The 18,765-nt window shown below is 42.5% G+C and overlaps 1 protein-coding gene across 1 annotated transcript in view; it reads left to right on the top strand.

Annotated features, from left to right (window-relative positions):
- Positions 1–17,328, top strand: part of RAB3B (RAB3B, member RAS oncogene family) — a 70,628-nt gene extending 53,300 nt beyond the window's left edge. The window contains exons 4-5 of the mRNA XM_077779802.1: positions 2,478–2,602; positions 13,761–17,328. Of these exons, the coding sequence (XP_077635928.1) occupies positions 2,478–2,602; positions 13,761–13,948 (313 nt within the window). The 3' untranslated portion in view covers positions 13,949–17,328. The remainder of the gene's footprint in view (positions 1–2,477; positions 2,603–13,760) is intronic.
- The last annotated feature ends 1,437 nt before the right edge of the window (positions 17,329–18,765 follow it).

Below are 18,765 nucleotides of genomic sequence, written 5' to 3'. Positions count from 1 at the left end.
CGAGTGACTTTGCAGGCTATCCAGGGTGCCATTCATGTGTCTGTCATTCATGGTGGTCTTGGTTCTCCTTCTCAGCCTAGTGGTCATACTCCCCTTCCTCCTTTTTCTCTTTTCCCTTTTAACAAGTCCCCTCCATCTTCCTTTTCTCTTTACTAGTCTTTTTTTCCTCTTCCCTTTTCTCTCCCTTTCCCCCCTTCTCATTCCCTCTTTTCCCTTCAGTCATGATTTGTCTCCCCTCCTCCTCTTTCTCTCTTTCTCCATCTTTCCCGCCACCTCCTACCATGGAGTTATTAGCTCTTTCTTTCAGTGTCTCTACACTGCTAATTTCCCATTGGCCTTGACCTCCTTCCCTTTTGCCATCAGTCCCTGTTCATTCTGTCTCAGGAACACAGTGACTTTAACACCTGGTGACAATTCCTCCAAGAATAACCTGAGTTGCTAATCTGGGAGCTGAGAGTGGATGGGGGTGGGAAGAGGGATGAAGATGACAGGAAGAATAGTATGAGGAGACATGAAGAGATGGCTCCAGAGACCTGCCTTGGGGCTAAAGATTGAGTGTCTATTTCTCCTAAGCCCTGGCCTTTCAGTTTTGCCTCTGAGCAACTTGGTCCTAGCCTAGCACCCCACCCCAGGGCCCAGCACAGAACCTGGCTCTTTGTCAGCCCACAACCAATGTGGCTGGGTGAATTTCATACCTTGAAGGAATGGCTTCTCATCCTTAAAGAGAAGATTGGTGGTGGGATCAGCTTTAGAAACAGGGTTGGTATGTAAACTGGTACAGCCCCTCTGGAAAACAGTGTGGAGGTTCCTCAGGAAACTAACAATAGAAAGCCCCTACGACCCAGCAATAGCACTGCTAGGAATTTACCCAAGGGATACAGGAGTGCTGAGGCATAGGGGCACATGTACCCCAATGTTCATAGCAGCACTCTCCACAATAGCTAAAACATGGGAAGAGCCTAAGTGTCCATCAACGGACAAATGGATCAAGAAGATGTGGTTTATCTATACCATGGAATACTACATGGCAATGAGAAACAATGAAATGGCCATGTGTAGCAACATGGATGGACCTTGAGGGTGTTATGCTGAGCAAAATAAGTCAGGCAGAGAAGGACAAATACCATATGTTTGCACGTATAGGAGGATTAGGAGGAACTTGACGGAGGACCAAGGGGGAGAAGAAGGGGGGAAATGGTGGGGGAAAGGGAGAGAAGCAAACCATGAGAGACTCTTGAATGCTGACAAAAACTGAGGACTGATGGATGTGGGGGGGAGGAGGGAAGGGCATGGAGGAGGACACTTGTGGGGATGAGCACTGAGTGTTATGTGGAAACTAATTTGACAATAAACTATTAGAAGAAAAAAAAAAAAAAGAAACAGGGTTGGTAATAGATTCCAGATTGCAGTTAGGGTTGAGTTAGATTGAATGTCAAATTGAAGATTTGCTTCAGGATTAACCATTTGCTAGTTTATTCATTCACCAGAAATTTGCTGACATCTCTACTTTGTGCTCTGTGCTGGGGACCAGCACCCCAAAGATCAATGAGATTGTCTTTGCCTAAAAGGAGAGACGGATAAACTTAGCTAAATGTAACAGGTGCCATGGTAAAGGTGTAGGGGACCAAAAGGAGATTCTATTTCTGTCTGATGGGGTGGTTAGAGACAGAGTTAGGCCCATCCTGACACAGAGATATGTCCACAATCTAAGGGCCCTATTTTATTCCTTATGTTACAATTTTGTTTCTTATTATGTAAGTAGTAATACTCACTTTTGAACATTTGAAAATCACATAAAGTATTTTTTAAAAGTTTCATAACCATCCTATATGAGGGAAACCACTGCTTACAATTTGGTTTCTACAAATATTCATCATCTGAGGCCTCAGTGAATGTTTACAAGTCACAGAGGAAGAGGGAGAGGCTAGCTGGGCCTGAGAAGGCTTCCCGCAAGGAATTGTGGGATCAGCCCTGGGCCTTGGGGGATGAGTTAGTGTGGGGAAGGACTCCCAGTATAGGCAAAGGCACAAGCCATGAAGAGCATTTGGGGATAGGTGGGAAGTGTGAGGCAGTGTGATGAATCTGGAGAGACAGGATATGAATGTTCTTGAACACCTGAGAGATCTAGACTTCATCACATAGCTAGTCGGTGGAGGGGGGTGGGGCATAGAAGAATCCTTTCAGGAAAAGATCAGATAGAAATTTTAGAAAGAACTCTCTGCCTGGTGAGGAGATGGATGGGCAGATGTATTAGAGGAGTGCTCCTAAGAGCTGAGTGAGGTTTGCAATCAGGGCTTAGGGGTCAGCACGTGTGACAGCCATCAGGGGCAGGTAGCTGTCTGTCCTCAACTGAGTTAATTGACATAACTTGGGTGTAGCCTCCCCTCTGGAAGGGAAACCATGTCTTAGAGTTTTTCAGGGGCCTTGCCACCAGAGCACAATGTCATTAACACAGTCTTCTCTCTGCCTCTCTTTAGGGCTACTCAGATCAAGACCTACTCCTGGGACAATGCACAGGTTATCTTGGTGGGGAACAAGTGTGACATGGAGGAAGAGAGAGTTGTTCCCACTGAGAAGGGCCGTCTCCTTGCAGAGCAGCTTGGTATGTGGACAGTGTGTGTGTGTGTATGTGTGTGTGTGTGTGCATGTTTACATTAAGTGTGACATTAACGGTATATTGTGTTTGTGAATTTTTTAATCGGTGCCTTCCACAAAGGCTTTGAGGTATTGAGGTCTTATAAGAATCATCATAAAAGGGGCACCTGGGTGACTCAGTTCATTAGGCATCTGACTTTGGCTCAGGTCATGATCTCGTGGTCTGTGAGTTCAAGCCCCACGTCAAGCCCTGTGTTGACAGCTCAGAGCCTGAAACCTGCTTTGGATTCTATGTCTCCTCTCTCCGCCCCTTCTCTACTCGTGCCCTCTCTTGTTCTCCCCAAAATAAATGAACATTAAAAAAATTTTAATCATCATAATACATCAAAAAAATTAGAAAATTAAAGTAAAGGGAAAGCAAAGGTAGGAGGAAAATAAGAGGAAGCTAGAGGCGAGATTAAGTATGTATGTTTTAAGTTCCCAGGCATGTGTAAGAGTTGGGTCAAAAATACTGGCTTTGAGCTTTCTACCAGCCATGCAAAGAGAAACATAATCAATTATGTCATCTCAAGATGGTCCTTAAAATAAAAACAACCCCTCCAAAATAAAATAAAAACAAACCCATTATTCTCTTCACTGGCCACTGTGGAGCACACTCTATATGCTGGATGTGACAATGTCCTTAATATCAAACATCCTTATAGCAACCACAACCCTGTGTCTTAGTGTTTGTCTCCATGTAAACTGATGCTTCTTCACCAAAACACAGTTCACAACAAAAGTAATTGTTTGAAGGAATGAAACAGTGTGGTTTAAGTATGCAGCTCAGTGATGCTCTGACTTTTTCCAAAGTACTTTTGTCTTTGTGTTCCACTGAGACCTAGGTACCTCAGGTGTGTCTCAATAGCCCCACAGCAGAACTCCTACCTATACTTGCTTAAAGGAGCAGCCTCTTTCTTTCCATTCCCTTCCCCTTTCCGTTTCCTTTTCCTTTTCCTTATCCTTTCCTTTCCTTACTTTTCCTTTCTGTATTGGAGTTCAATGTAGGATCGCCTCGGCGAAAACTTACTCTAAAGAAAGGATATATTTCTTAATATAGCCAGCCTCCCTAAATATGTCTCACAACCTAGGTATTGTAAGTGTTGAGGAGTAGGAAGTTTAAAGTTATTTTCCCTCATAGTCTCCAGAGTATTGGTATTTGGGCTTGTAGGTGGGAAAATTGTATAACATACAAATGTGAGTTGTGTGTGGCATATATTTATATTATGTATATTATGAGTATACGTATGTGGGTGTCTTAAACATCTTTCTTCCCTCCTCTGTTCCCAAGGGTGGCCTAGAATAGAAATTAACAAACTGTAGGTGTTTAATAAATAGGGAGGTCAGGTTATCTTGGATTTTGCTGTTCTTACTCCATCACAGAAGTTCACAGGGTCCAGAAAGTGCCTCTACCCATCCCCCTGGTTCACAGAACAGTAAGCATGTGGTCAAGCATATGTTTGGGTGACCTTAGGCTATCACTTTATGCCTTCAACCTGCTGTCCCCGGGGAGGCCCCCAGCACTTACCCTGGACTGACTATCCCCCATCTGTTCAGAATGCTCTCTTCTACTCCACATGCCCTACTGTCATCCAGCCGGTAAATCTAAACTCACTTTTCAAAACAGCTCAAGCTTCACATCTTCTCTGAAGCCTCTCCTGGCCCCTAGAGCTCTTTTCTTCTTGCCCCCACTTAATGTGCCTCAGGCACACAGCAGTCACAGTCCCTACCACACTTGGGTGCACTTGTTTACTTGTCCATCTCCCTAAAGTTCTGTGAAGACAGGAAATGAGTCTAGTTTATTTTTGTGCCCACTGTGCCTACTATATGGCCTGGCTCTGTATGGATACTGCAAAAGTATGTTTTGATTAAATTTTATTATATTACGTATTTGGCTACTTCATTTTACTTCAGTCCAATTAAGACATTCTGAGCGCCTACTCTATGCCAGGTACTATGCTATGAAATAGGATATGCATTCCCTGGTCTGAAGGACAGAAATAGTGATACCCCAAGTGATCAGTGTTGTGATAGAGGAGTATGCTGGGGGTTGAGGGGGCACAGAGGAGGTACCTAACTCAGTGGGGCTCAGAGAACATGATGCCCAAGCTGAGTCTTGAAGACAAGTGGGAGCAGCCAAGTGAGGAGGAGAAGCAAGGACATTTCAGGGGAGCAACACTGGCAAAGACAAAGAACAGCACTGTGTGTTAAGGGAACTATAAATCATTGGCTGTGTGAGTTTAGCATTTCCCAAAGAGACTTACGCCATTAGAAGTGTGCAAGATGATTTTATGTATATACTTTGATATGTATTAGAAAAAAAATATAGAGGTGCCTGGGTGGCTTAGTTGGGCAAACATATGACTCTTGATCTCAGCTCAGGTCTTAATCTCAGGGTCATGAGTTCAAGTCCCATGCTGGGCTCCTTGCTGGGCATGAAGCCTATTTAATAAAAAGAAAAGAAAAGAAAAAATATATAATCAGTACATTAGGCCCTTAGACTAAGTTTTAAAAGGTGAGGTAGTTTTGTATTTGGAAAAAATATAACAAGCATGCCAAGTGCTTATGACTAAGATTTTTAAAACACAAGTTGGTTAAATATTTATTAGATGTTTACCATGTGCCAGGCACTATTATAAGTGTTTTAAAGTATTACTCACTTAATTTAATCACCCTAGAACTCTCTGACATATGTACTTCTCTTATCTCTAAGTTATGTTTTGTTTGTTTGTTTATTTGTTTTAAACAGATGAGAAAACTAAGGCACAGAGATATTGAGTAACTTGCTTAAGGTCACACAGCTAGTAACAGGTTGAGTCAGACTTTGAACCCAAGCAGTAGTTTGACTCCATAGTCTGTGCTCCTAACTACTTAACCTCACTATACAATAAATTTGCTAATAATAGGTGATATATATTGATCCAGGCATTATATGAAATGCTGTATAGTAATTAATTCATTTAATTTTCATTATAACCCTTGAAAGTAGGTACTATAGGGTATATCCAATACTCTGAAAAATGAAGTTCAGAGGGGGTAAGTAATTTGCTCAAGTTTATGCAGTTAAGAGATTAGTTTACATCCATCAAATTTATGTAGTAAAATAGATGAAAGTAATATTAATTCTTAGGGTGTATGGAGGCATTAAAGAGAGTCTTAGTGAATTACTCATATTTGGACATGTAAAGTTAAACCATGTCTGTCCTATAGAATTTCCCAAGTTTTCCTCTATTACTTACCAGTATTTGCATATTTGGACATCTACTTCTCTTGCTAGACCTTGAGAGCAGCCAGGTTATGTCTAATTTGGTTCATTATCCTAAGCACCCAGCATAGGCTAGATATTCATTCATTCATTCATTCATATATTCATTTATTCATTGAGCACTTCCTCTGAGCTGGGTTCTATCTTAGCATTTGGCATATAATAGTGAACAAAACAGCTATGATCCCTTATTGTCATGGACCTAATGGAAAGGTGACAATAAACAAATAATTCTACAAATAAATATATAATTTAAAATGTTGTAAATAGACAAATTGAATGGTATGTGAATTATATCTCAATAAAGCTGTTAAAAATTGTGATAATTTCTGCATGAGTTAAGACTCTTGTTACACCAAGTGATAAAAATCCCAAATCAACTTTAATTTTAAAAAATGGAGTTAACTAGCTCACGTAGCTGCAAAGTCCACTAGAACCAGGATTCAACTGCACTCGCCATTTCTCAACTTTGTTTATCCCTTCAGCCTCCCTCCTTCTCCCGGCAAACTCTGCGTGGGGAGTAAAATGGGTGATGGCAGCTCCAGATTCATATCTTCTCAACTCCTGGGGAAAAAAAAAAAAAAAGGCCTTCTCTTTCCCTTCCCTTCAATATTAGGGAAGACTATGATTGGCCACTTGTGAGTCACATGCCTGTTCCAATGGCTGGGAGAGGTGGGTATTATGACGTATAGACCACCACAACTGTTTAAAATAGTGGTTCCCTAAAAGAAGGAATGGTGGGCAGATAAAAGTAACATAAGTTACAAGTGTTATGAAGAAAGTGAAAAAGAGAAACCTAATTTTAGACTGGAGAGTCAAGATCTTCTGAGAAAGTAACACTGAAGCTGAGAACTAAAAGACGAGAAAAAGTTAGGCAGGCAAAGAGTGGGTGTGAGTATATGTGTGTGGTGGGGGGTGGAGGCAAAGGACCATGTTCCAGATCAAGAATAGTCCTAATGTGGGGTAAAGCTTGAAGCACCTATGATATTGAAAGAAGGCCATACTGCAGGGACTAAACAATCAAGGGGAGCGTAGTGTGGGGTGAGAGTGGAGAAGTAGGCAGGGGCCAAGTCATGAAGGATCTTGTGAACCATGTTAAGAATTTTGCAAGGATGTGATCATATTTGGGAACAGTGAAGGTGGATGCTCAGCCTTCCTCATTCCCACAGCAGTCCTGTCCTCTGCTATACCAGCAATTAAGTACATATCAGTGGTCTGTTTGCCACTGTAGTAGTGCCACTCTGCTTGATGGGATTCCTCTTCAGGACTCCCTTTCCTTTAGCTTTTCTCAGCCCACTAGGCCAAGTCTAGTGATATGGCCAGCTGCTAGCTTTTATTAAAGCTGTGAGTAGCAGTAGGCTGTCAATACCCTCAAAGTTCCTGGGACATGAGCGAGACTGTGGCAAGTGGATCTTTGGGAGTGTGGAGGAGTTTCTGGGGCTCCTATTGTGAGAAGCATAGCATTTTAGGGCCTCTGCCCGCCTGTGCCCCACAGAAAGGGCCGTCTTGTCCCTTCCCTGGATCTGAATGCAAATGGGTCTGGCCAGAGCCCAGAGAGGATAGCAAAAGAGAAATGCACTTCTGCTTGCAAGGGAAGGAGAGACTCATTTACAATGTGGTCTTGGAACACACACATACATTCACTCCAGCAAAGTGTAGTGGGGAAAGTACCAGAATAGGAGGTTGGAGGCTGAGGGTGTTATCTTGTTTCTGCCACTAGTTTGCAATGTGATCTTGAGCATCTTGTCTCCTGTCTCTGGGTCTCAGTTTACCCATCTGAAAAACAGGCTCCATCCCTCCTCTTTGATTCCATGATTTCAATTCACACAATACCTATTTATCACTCAGACCTCACAGACCCTTGTACATTGCCTTGCTTATTTTAGGTGCCTGTTAAATGGGTTTGTTTGTTTGTTTGTTTTTGAATGGGAATGAACAATTGAAACCTGCATCACAGGGGCGCCTGGGTGGCTCAGTCGATTAAGCGTCTGACTTCGGCTCAGGTCATGATCTCATGGTTCGTGGATTTGAGCCCCGCATTGGGCTCTGTGCTGACAGCTAGCTCAGAGCCTGGAGCCTGTTTCAGATTCTGTGTCTCCCTCTCTCTCTGACCCTCCCTTGCTCACGCTGTCTCTCTCTCTCTCTCTCTCTCTGTCTCTCTCTCAGAAATAAATAAAACATTAAAAAAATTGTAATTAAAAAAAAAAAAAGAAACCTGTATCACAAAGCTTAGTAGCGGAGAAAGCCCTGACATTGATAGTAACTAACTTTGGTACAGGGACTTATAGTTTACAAGTTGCTTTCACAACAATTTTCTGTGACCCTCATCTTCACTCTGAGCCTGGAAAATGCCATTTTCATCAGCTCCATTATACTTATGAAGAAGCTGAATCCAGACTTGTGTTTTCTTGCACACAATGAGCTGTGCCACACACTTCTGTGTGTTTATTTTTTCGTTTAAAGATTATGTAACTTTTCCAAGCCAGATAGTTATCAGGTAGTAGGCCCAGTACACAAACTCAGGCTTTGGACTCAAAATTCTGATGTTCCCATTATATCATCATCCAATGGTGTTTTCCCAAAAGCTTGCCATTGTTTCTCTTCAAATGTCTACGCTTAGTCATAGTGTTAGTGAGATTTCTTTAGATTCTGTTGGGGTAACACATAACTAGAGTCAGGAGCCTAGATAATAAAGGTTTATTTCTCACATATGCTAGCTGCAAGTCAGCTGTGACTCTGTTCCATGTGTTTTCTTACTCTGGGATCTAATCTGGGATGGCTAGACCACGCAAAGGCTCTTAAATCTTCTGTTGGGACTTGGGATGCCCACATCTGTTGGCCAAAGTCAATTTCATGATCAAATTTTATATCAATGAAACAGGGAGATATATTCCTCCCACAAGGAGGTACTGCAGAGCACTTGCCAATGGGTGGAGATGCCAGATCCTCTACAGAGAGGGCAGTGAATAATCTGCCACAATAGTCTAACACATGATGGACCCTGGGGACACAGAGGCAAATGGGTTCCCTGCCTTCAAGATGCTCATTGACTGTGGAAACAAAATAGTAGAGAGATAATGTCAATATCCTTTGGGTAGATGGCTCTGTCAGTCCTTAGCCTGTTTGCTATCATTCTTCACTCTTCTACTCTTTCTCCTGCGAACACCCCTGTCCCCTGCTCCATCCCAGGGGGTTGACATTTGCAGGCTGTGTTTCCCAGGCTTCTGTGACAGTGGCTTTTGGCTGCATTTAGCCAAGGAGAGACACAGGCAGGTGATTAGGGATGGGGAAAAGGGAAACCTGTACATTCCTTCTCCCCACCTTGGGTGACTCCTCAAGTAGAGGCTTCTCTTCTCTGGCTCCTGCCTTCCTGTTCTAGCTTCCTTTGGTCTTAGTAGTAGGTTTGCTTTGTTTGTTGTTAATAATGTCTGATTTCCTCACTATTCTATTGGCCTCTTTGTTCTTTTATCTCCTATATAACCAATTTCCTCTAGTTTAAATGTTAAGAATAGTTTCTATTTTGCTGTTGGAATCTGATGGAAACAATTGTGAAAGGTGCTTGGGAGAACAGGGGAGAAGTACATTGTATATCCTAAGTGTTGGAGGTGGGGTGAGAAATAAAAAGGGAAGGTTCTTTGGAATTAGTGGTTCCACAGTTGAATAGTGAAGGTGACTAGGAGTAGCAGCTAGAGAGTAATAGCATGAGCAATGGCACCCAATAAGAAAATGTCAACGTCTCTGGAGCATGGTGTGAGCCAAGAAGATGGGGCCAGGGAAGTACATAGAGGCCAAGCCATGAAAGATCTTGGGTGTTAAGCCAATGAGTCTGGGTACTACATTAATTAGGCCTCTTTCAGTCCCACTTACAGAAATAGGAATCAAAATAGGACAGAAGCATAGCTGAGCATTATGAAAGGGAAGGTCACCGTAAATGAGATGATTGAGAAATTGAGGGTGTTGGATAAATTGTCCACATGAAACTCAAAAGTTCCTGAGAATGAGAACAACACAGTGAGTCACTTGCCAAATTATCAATGACCAGTAGGTCATGAATTGAAGATTGATACATGACAGAGATGGGAGGTATCAGAGGGAGGTGGAGAAGGGATTTGAACATAAAAGTGGAGAAGTGTTCTAGGACAGTGTCGAGATGAGGAGAGGTGAGTTCAGTTGGTTAGGAGTTTTTGAATAGACTTCTGGGGTCAAATTCAGAAGCAGACAGTATGGACAAACTGTAGAGTCTGGGTCTATGACAGCTGCCTTTGGACAGAATAGGTAAACATGATCCTGGAGGGATGTGGATTATCTCAGATTCAGCTAAGAATTGGGCCTTATTAAAGATAGAAGAAATATTGTTGTGAAGCCAATTAGAGGGAAGAAAGGACTGAGGGCCAGTCTGATTAATTGGTTGTCATCTTCCTGACCTCAGTAGGTTCTCAGCTCCTGAGAATCCTTCCTAATGAATCTGAGGGAAAGGTTACCATCTAGGCCTGCTAATGAAGAGCCTTCCAGAAGCTGACAGTAATTGGATGGATGTGCATTTGGAGTGGCCCTGCTAGGAAAAGAGACCCATGAGCTGGCTAAGGTCATGAGCTGGTTACTTGAATCAGAGTTTCCATACCTTGGGTACCTTTAAGATGACAGTGACAACATCTCCTTAGCATAACATATGAGCCTTCCATGAGTCTGCATGAGACTTACTGTCTCATCTCTCATCACTTTTAGCGTTCTGCTCTAATGATAACAAACTACTATGGTCATTCTAACATATACCAAGGCTGTTTTTTGCCCCATTATCTGTGCTTGTGCTGCTTCCCCTGCCTGGTGTACTACACATGCATATGCTCACACATACACTCACAATCACCTGTCTTTATCTAGCTGATATCTGTATAGGAATCAGTTTCTCCAAGAAGCCTTCCCTGCCCCTCATAACAAATGCTTCCTCTTGTGCCCTGCTAATCCTCATACTTCCCACCATTCCAGCATTTATCACTGTAATATTGTCCGTGTGTCTATCTCTCACACTAGACTAGGAGCTCCTCAAGGGTAAGAACTACCTTTTCAAGTCAGTGTCATCATGCATGTTGAAGCTGAGCTTTTAGGACCCCTACTATCCACATCCTCTCAAGCACACCCTCCATGCTCATTCCCCCCTCCTTCCTTCATCTCTTCATCAACCAGCACTCACCAACCACCTATACCTTTGGCCACTTCTGGGGCTCAGATGAATGGCATAGTCCCTGCTCAGGGATCTCCTTGTCAAATGGACTTCTACCATGCAAGGTAACATGTGCTGTAGCACAGGGAAGCACAGACGAGAATGAAGAGGCTGTATCTAAGCTGAGTCCTGAAAGAATGAAAAGTTAGTCAGGTGAAGAGTTTTGCTCAGTTCTAGCCTCAAAGACTCCTCTTTCCAGTAATTTCTGGAGGCCTCCTCCTGCTCTCTTCCCATGCCACTCTCTCCCTCCACTGCATTCCTGCACAGCCTCTGGTTTGCTCTACTTGGGTTAGAAATGTTATAGTGTATTCAGTCACTATTCAAACTGAGAGCGAGACAAAGGGGCATGAGGGATAAGAGCCCTGGCTTATGCACCATTTCCCAGTCTAGGTTTTCCTATCTGTAAATTGCAAGTAATAACCCCTGCCTTGCTCTCCCTGACCACCTGCTCACAAGGTTGTTTTAAAATTGTATTTGTGGGGCACCTGGGTGGCTCAGTCAGTTGAGCATCTGACTCTTGATTTTGGCTCAAGTCATGATCTTGTGATATTGAGCCCTATGTCGGGCTCTGTGCTCACAGTGTGGAGCCTACTTGGAATATGCTCGCCTGCCCTCTCTCTCTCTCTCTCAAATTAAAAAAAAAAAAAACATAAAAAATAAAAATAAATGAAACTGTACTTGTGAACTGTTATAGACTATGTGTATGTGAGGGGTCTGATTAATGTATCTTTTCAACAATTAGATTCTGTCTTCCTTTGTCTCTGGCTCTCAACATAAGACCTGGCACAAGTCAATGTTCAGTAAAGACTCAGTTTATTGATTGACCCTGAATGATTAGGAAAAAGAAGATTTCCCTAAAGGCTCTGGGTGCAAGGAAGCTGGGACTAAATTTAACTAGGAATATAAGGAAAAGGGAATTAACATGTATTCCACATGCCAATAATTTCACATACTCTTGTGCATTTAATTCTTATTACCACCTTATGAGGTAGGTAATATTCACCCCATTCTACAGGTAGAGAAATAGAGGCTGAGAGAGGTTGGGCAACTTGCCCAAGGTCACACAGCCAGTAGCTGACAGAGACTATAATCAAATACAGGCTATATGACTCCTGGGCCTTTTCTCACTGCCCAACTGTACAACATGACATGTCCTCCCCTCAGTGCCAGTTCCTCAAAAGGGATTTGTGCGGTGGCCTTGACCTGCATTCTCATCTTCATCCAAACTGATAGTTAAAGCCTCCTTACTTCTTTAATTTGCTCCTTTCCTAGGCAAGCAATACACTCCCTCCTCTTCTCCAAATACTGTCACGTGTGATAAGCCAGTCAAAGGCCAGAGAGTCAATTTTTATGATATTAATTAAGGAAAAGCTACATGCTGGAGGGTCTCTGAAGTTGACTGGGTTTCTGTGGCCTGAAAATAATGAGCCAGCAGCTGACTCCTTCTTTATCACAAGTCGGTGGTTAGCGCATACTCCTGCTGCTTGCCTTTCTCAGGCTGGAAAAAGGGCCACAGAGAGGCTGTCAACCAGAGGAGGCCTGGAAGGAGCCAGGAGTGCCTTCAAGCTGAGATGGTGGAGGAAGAGGAGTCTTGTTTGTACCTTCAGTCCACAGTGGGATAATAAGGAGTAGGAGTGAGGAGGAAAAAGAGCCCCTCCTTTGTGGGAAAAGGCAATAAAAGAGGGAGAACAGAATGAAGAGGAGGTAAGAGGAGCAAATGAAAGTAGGGAGAATGAAACTGTATTCTAACAGGCAACTTCCCACAGTGGTGTATCTGTCCTTTCACTTGATTATCCCAGCTGTTCTCACCAGGAACACACTGTGGCTATTCCTATTTGATCATCGAGGAGCCTGAGACTCAGAGAGGCCAAGTGATTCACAGAGATAAAGTGACTTGCCCAGATGCAGATGGGGTGGTAGTCAGATAAAGGCAAAGGCCAAAGAGGCTTGTAAACAAGAGAAAGATATAGTCAGAAAGACAGAAGGGGAGTGGGGGAAGGAAAGGAAAGCTGGCCAGGCTGAGGTGATTGAAAGGCAGGGGAAAGTGGAGGAAAAGCCCTAGTCAAAAAGTTCAAAGCCTGGGCTTCTCCAACTTGTGCCTCTACTTATCTTGGGCAAGTCAGCTTATTTCTCTAAGCCAGAGTGAAATGGAGAAGGTCTGCCCAAATACTCCTTCTCCCAGGGGTGACATGAGGATCAGATAAAATAATTGATGTATTAAACACATTGGAAGACTGTGAAGTGCTGTGTACACATATTGAAGTATTCACTCTTTCAGAAAACACTGAGTGACCCCCCACTGTGTGTTAGGCACAGGGCTATACACTTTACATGCATTATCTTGTTCAATGAGGTAGGTAAAATTATCACTATTTACAAACCAGGGACTTGATTTATAAAGAGAATAGGTGACTTGCTGGTGATAAAATAGCTGCCCAGTGGTAGAACCAGGATCTGACTGTAAAACCAGTGCAGGTCATGCCTGCCCTGTACCATTTCTTTAAAGCAGAATCCCCTGCCATGGAATTAGACCTCCTTGCTTCATTCCTTAGCACAAGCTGTGTTCATTGAGAGTGTTCTGGCTAGGAAACATAGAAAGGAAGGGAAAAATCCTTAATATTATCTCTCTTCTCTTCTTAGGATTTGACTTCTTTGAAGCCAGCGCCAAGGAGAACATCAGTGTGAGGCAGGCCTTCGAGCGCCTGGTAGATGCCATTTGTGACAAGATGTCTGATTCGCTGGACACAGACCCCTCTGTGTTGGGCACCTCCAAGACCACCCGTCTCTCAGACACCCCACCACTGCTGCAGCAGAACTGCTCATGTTAGGCAAGGCCCACCCCACTGATCTCCCCTTCTTGTGACCCCACCCACTCTGCTTCCCCTATTACACTCTGTCCACCCCCAGCCCCAAGCAAGCTGAGTTGCTGCTGTTGTTTGCCTGCAGTGGAGATGGAAGCATGCCCCTCGAATTCTCTGCAGATGACCCCACTTGCAGACACTCAGCCCCAGAAGAACAGCCAGGTCATGGCATGGGTAAAGGTTCACTTTACAAAAGAAGACTCGATCTTACAAAGGGGATTCACTTCAGGGACCTGGAGAGCGAGTCTCCTTTCTTCCTTTAAAATAAGATTTCCTCCTTTGACCAAAACTTGACACATGCACACTTTTCAGGGCCTGGCCAACTGGGTAAGTGAGGCCGACCTGCACAGCTAATCCTATTAAAGAAAATCTCATACACAACATGCTTGTTTCATATCAGGCTCCCTGTGGGGGCTTCCTCTCAAAGCCCTATGGCTTTGGCTCTCAAAGCCTTATGCCTATTACCATGGATGCCCACAGGGCCTGGGCAGTTGCTGTGGTGACAGGCCAGAGCTAATCTCCAGAGAGCTCAGACTCTCTAATGATGCTGAAGGAGCAAAGGCTAAGTCAGAAATACATTTAAAAGAAAAGATTATTCCCTGCAAAATGTCAAAGGTTCATGCTATATTAAAGAGCAGATGAGTGAGTTTGAGAAAGAGAAAGAAAAGAGAATCACAGGCAAGATAAAGGAACAGGTCATGACTTTCTGATTATGCTGCTTTCCAGGTGGTTCTTAACTCTCCATGAAATTAGTCTTTGGTTTTTAGACTCCTGGAATTTGAAATATTTGGACTTACCTGGTCTGACTAGTCAATTCCAGTCTTCACATCTCTGATAAGTGGCTGTCAGGCCTCACAACCAAATTTCTTTCTTCTAAAGCATACCTTCTAGGCAAGGATGGGCATACCTTCTTTGGGCAGCTCTCATAATCAAAAGTTTTCCTTTCTTTAAGTTGAAATTTGTGCCCTGGCAATTCCTCTTCCTCTTCTTACCCCATTTGTACCATCTCTGCTGTCAGAGACCTCAGAGTCTCTGCCCCCACCCCTTGACACCTTCAGATGATTTGAAAACAAAAATTATGACTTTTGCCTTTTCTCCTAGTCAAATAGTTCTGCTGTTCTTCATGGTGTCTTCCCTCCAATTCGCCCTTTCCTCCAACCCATCTTTCAATCACTGCTGAGTAGTCCAACTGGGAAATGTAATTCAAGGCAAAATAAATCTAAGTGGGCATGACCCTGAAAAAAATGAGAAAACTGAATTCAAAGGTCCCAATCCCAAACTCACTCTCCTAGGAGTGAAATCTTAGTATCTACTGAAGAGAAGATGTGAAACCACTCCTCATGGAAGCTGCTTAATTAAACACCTGAAGGAAAAACCCACACCAAAATCAAAACCACAAAAAAAAAAAAAAACCTTTGATACCATAAACAAATGGAGTGTGTTCTAGCTTGTTTAGACATGGCACATGTTTGGTTTTTAGCTGAAATAATGACATAGAACTAGCACTGATTCCTAAAAACCTTTCCTCCCAGCCCTGGCCTAAATCCCCATTTCCCCCTGCACTAACATACCATCTGAGAAGTTGGTGGGGAAAGGGGGAGAGTATCTCCCAATTTTTTTGTCCATTCCAAAGCAGTTCATTATCCTAGGAAAGTGCATTGACTAGCATAGGCCCAATGACTACGTAAGAGGGCCCCCCGCCCCCCTGCCAGAGTCCCACACTGTAGAGATGTTGCTTTCTTTGATGCGATTCAGAGGATAGAGCTTTTGGACTTGGACTTGGAATCAGGAGACCTGGACTCTGCCCATAAATCAAGTGTGACTCTGGACCAATCACTCCATCTCTGAGTCTTGATTTTCCACCTATAAAATGAGGAGGTTATTTGGGTAATCTTTAAGGCCTCTTCTAGCACTATAATTCTGTGACTCCTTTTTTTCACCTTCATCATTTCAGTCGGTCTGCAAAATGAACCTGAGAGATGAAGACTATCACCCCAATGTCATTGTAGCTAACACTGAGGTCATGCTTACTCTATACTAGGCACTGTTCCAAGCACTGTGCATATATTAAATTATTTATCTTCTCAATATCTTTGTGAGGGATGCACTATAATCAACCTCCTTTAAAGATGAAGTAAGTAAGGTACAAAAGTTCTCTAGCTTGCCTAAGGTCACATAATGAGTAAATAGTAGAGCTGGGGTTCAAATCCAGGCAGTAAGCTCCAAGGTATGTGCTCTTTACCACATTCTATATGATATTTTTTATAGATAAACTATGACCCAAAAAGATTAAGAGACTTGACCAAAATGATACAGCTAGCAAGTATTAGAACCTTGTTAGGATTCAATCCCAAGGCCATCAGATTCTGAGTCCACTGGAGAAAAGACTTTTGTCTCTAATTGTTAACAAATTACTCAGCTATTCAGACAAATTCAAGATGATGGATATCTAATGCTTCTGGAAAGGAGTCAGTCTCTGAAGCAATCAGGTCCCAAGAGCCTGAGCAAAAATTGTCCAGTGTTTTTCAGGACCAAGTCCCTGTATCTGCCTCTGTCAGGAAATTCTTACCTAACACTCAAGCAATGCTTTAAGCATCCTCCAGCAATGGGGCATTTTGCAGGAGTGACTTGGTTAACTTCTCCGACCATGGACAAATGAGATCCCTTCACAGGCAGTGATTCTTGATGTACTTTTTACACTCCCAAGTCAATACAGGTCAGGGATAATTACTATTTTTCTGGGCAGGAATACCCATCTACCCTAGTCCTAGGATTTCAGACTGAGCTCCTAATAACATTTCACTATTTTAGTACATATACCCAATAATCTTTTCTCTCATACTGGGTATCCAGGCAAATATTGAACTTTCTACTTAAAAACTGTTAAACTCAGGAACCAGTTTGAGAGCAATCATCTTTCATAACAGATAGAATCAAGAGTTAAATATGATGGTGGCAAACTCTTCTACTGGGCAACAGACCAACAGAGCTGCTTGCTAGATGTAGTCCCCCAGCCCTGCTCTGTGACCTTGTTTCTGCTGCATGGAAGGCAGGAGCTTCCAGCTGATTACAGTGCAATGTTTATCAATCACAGTAATAGTGCAATTAGCCACCAAGGTTCAAGCTGCATAATATGTGTTAGTGGCAACTTGTCCTGGTTTTTTCATCTTGCTTAACAATCCAAATAAAAGAAGACAAAAACAAAACAAAACAAAACAAAAACAAAAAAACCTCTTGACCTCAAAAGAGGCAAAAGTAGGCCAAATGTGCAATACAGTATTGTAGCTATTCACAGAATCTGTTTTAAATGCATGTGTATCTGTAAATACAAAGTGATTCATGACTTATTATTGTCTCCTAAGTCTGTAGCATTAATTAACTTTGGGAGTAGCAATGGGGTAGACTGTACTGAATGGCCACAGACTCAAATGTTAGATTTGGAAAGAGCTTAGAGACAAGCTTGTCCAGGCTCCCCATTATACAAAGAGGAAGGTTGAGGTCCCAGGAGGAAAAGGAAATTTCCTAAGGTCACTCTGCAAGTGTATTAGTGATAGAGTCAGGACTAGATCTTGGATCATCTCTAGGTAGAAATTTATCTATTCTGTATCTACTGTGAGCCTGACACTATTAAACACTAGATAAATATATATGAAAACAAATTATCCCTATCTGGAAGGTGCATATAGTCTAACAGAAGTGTTGTTTCTAAGAGATACTATCCCAATTTGGCAGTCAAGGAAACAGCCTCGGGAAAGTTAACATGTTTAAATCAGTAGTATCATTTGAATCCACCTCTGGCTGACTCGTGTTCATTCAATATTTCTCTTCAGGTTGTGTCTCAGATGAAGGGTATATGGGGTTGTGGTAGTGACAGACTCCAATGTCCCAATTGAGATTGTTTAATTAACTCTGACAATCCTTTGCTCTCACAATTACTTTTTGAGTGCAGCCTTGTAATGTCCACAGAATGATATGAATATTCTCCAGACCTGACTTTCCCATTCACATCACCTGCTGCTCCAAAGCTTTTTGCTGGAGTATCAAGTTTTCCAGAGTGTCTTGAGGAATGTTTGCCTGAGTTTGTTTACCAATAGTTTGGGGTAAGAAGGAATTACAGTAACCAGTATCCTGGGATCTCATTGATTTCAGATTCTGCATCTCTACTACCCCTGATTACCTGCCACAGTTGGAGGCTCAGCCTATGCCTGGGAGTGCATGCAAGAGACAGGCTCATGAGACATGAATATTGTTAAGTGATGTTTTTGAAGGCCTAGGTCCCTTATATGAAGGAGGCAAAACTCAAATTTATTCATTCATATTTACTCATTCAATAAATTAGTGTGTAGTATGTGCCAGGATATAATCAATGGCAAATTAAATACAATCCTTGCCTTCATGAAGCTTATAGTCTAGTAGCTTGTGGTTTAGTCTAGACATTGTAAAACACCCAAATATAATCATAAAGTGCTCTGAAGGAAAGGTACACCATTCTATGAGAACACAACTGGAAAACTTGAATTATATTTGTGGAGCTGTTTTAGGAATCCTAGGAAGACTCCACTGACCATTGCTTTACATTCCTCAAGCTTTCATCTTTCAGTTCAAACTTTTGATGCCTGATCAAACACAAATCCTCCAAAAGAGTAATGATGAGAGAAAGGATACCTGTACTTGTGAAATGTCTTTAGACTGCCTGGTTCAGAGTTAATTATTGTCTTCTGAGGAACATAACAAACCACTACAAAACTTAGTGACTTGAAACAACAAATATTTATTATTGTTCA

This window comes from Crocuta crocuta, unplaced genomic scaffold, assembly GCF_008692635.1.
Source record: "Crocuta crocuta isolate KB4526 unplaced genomic scaffold, BGI_CrCroc_1.0 scaffold168, whole genome shotgun sequence".
Taxonomy (NCBI): domain Eukaryota; kingdom Metazoa; phylum Chordata; class Mammalia; order Carnivora; family Hyaenidae; genus Crocuta; species Crocuta crocuta.
The sequence above is the reverse complement of the archived record's forward strand: the minus strand, read 5'-3'. Positions and strand labels throughout refer to the sequence as shown.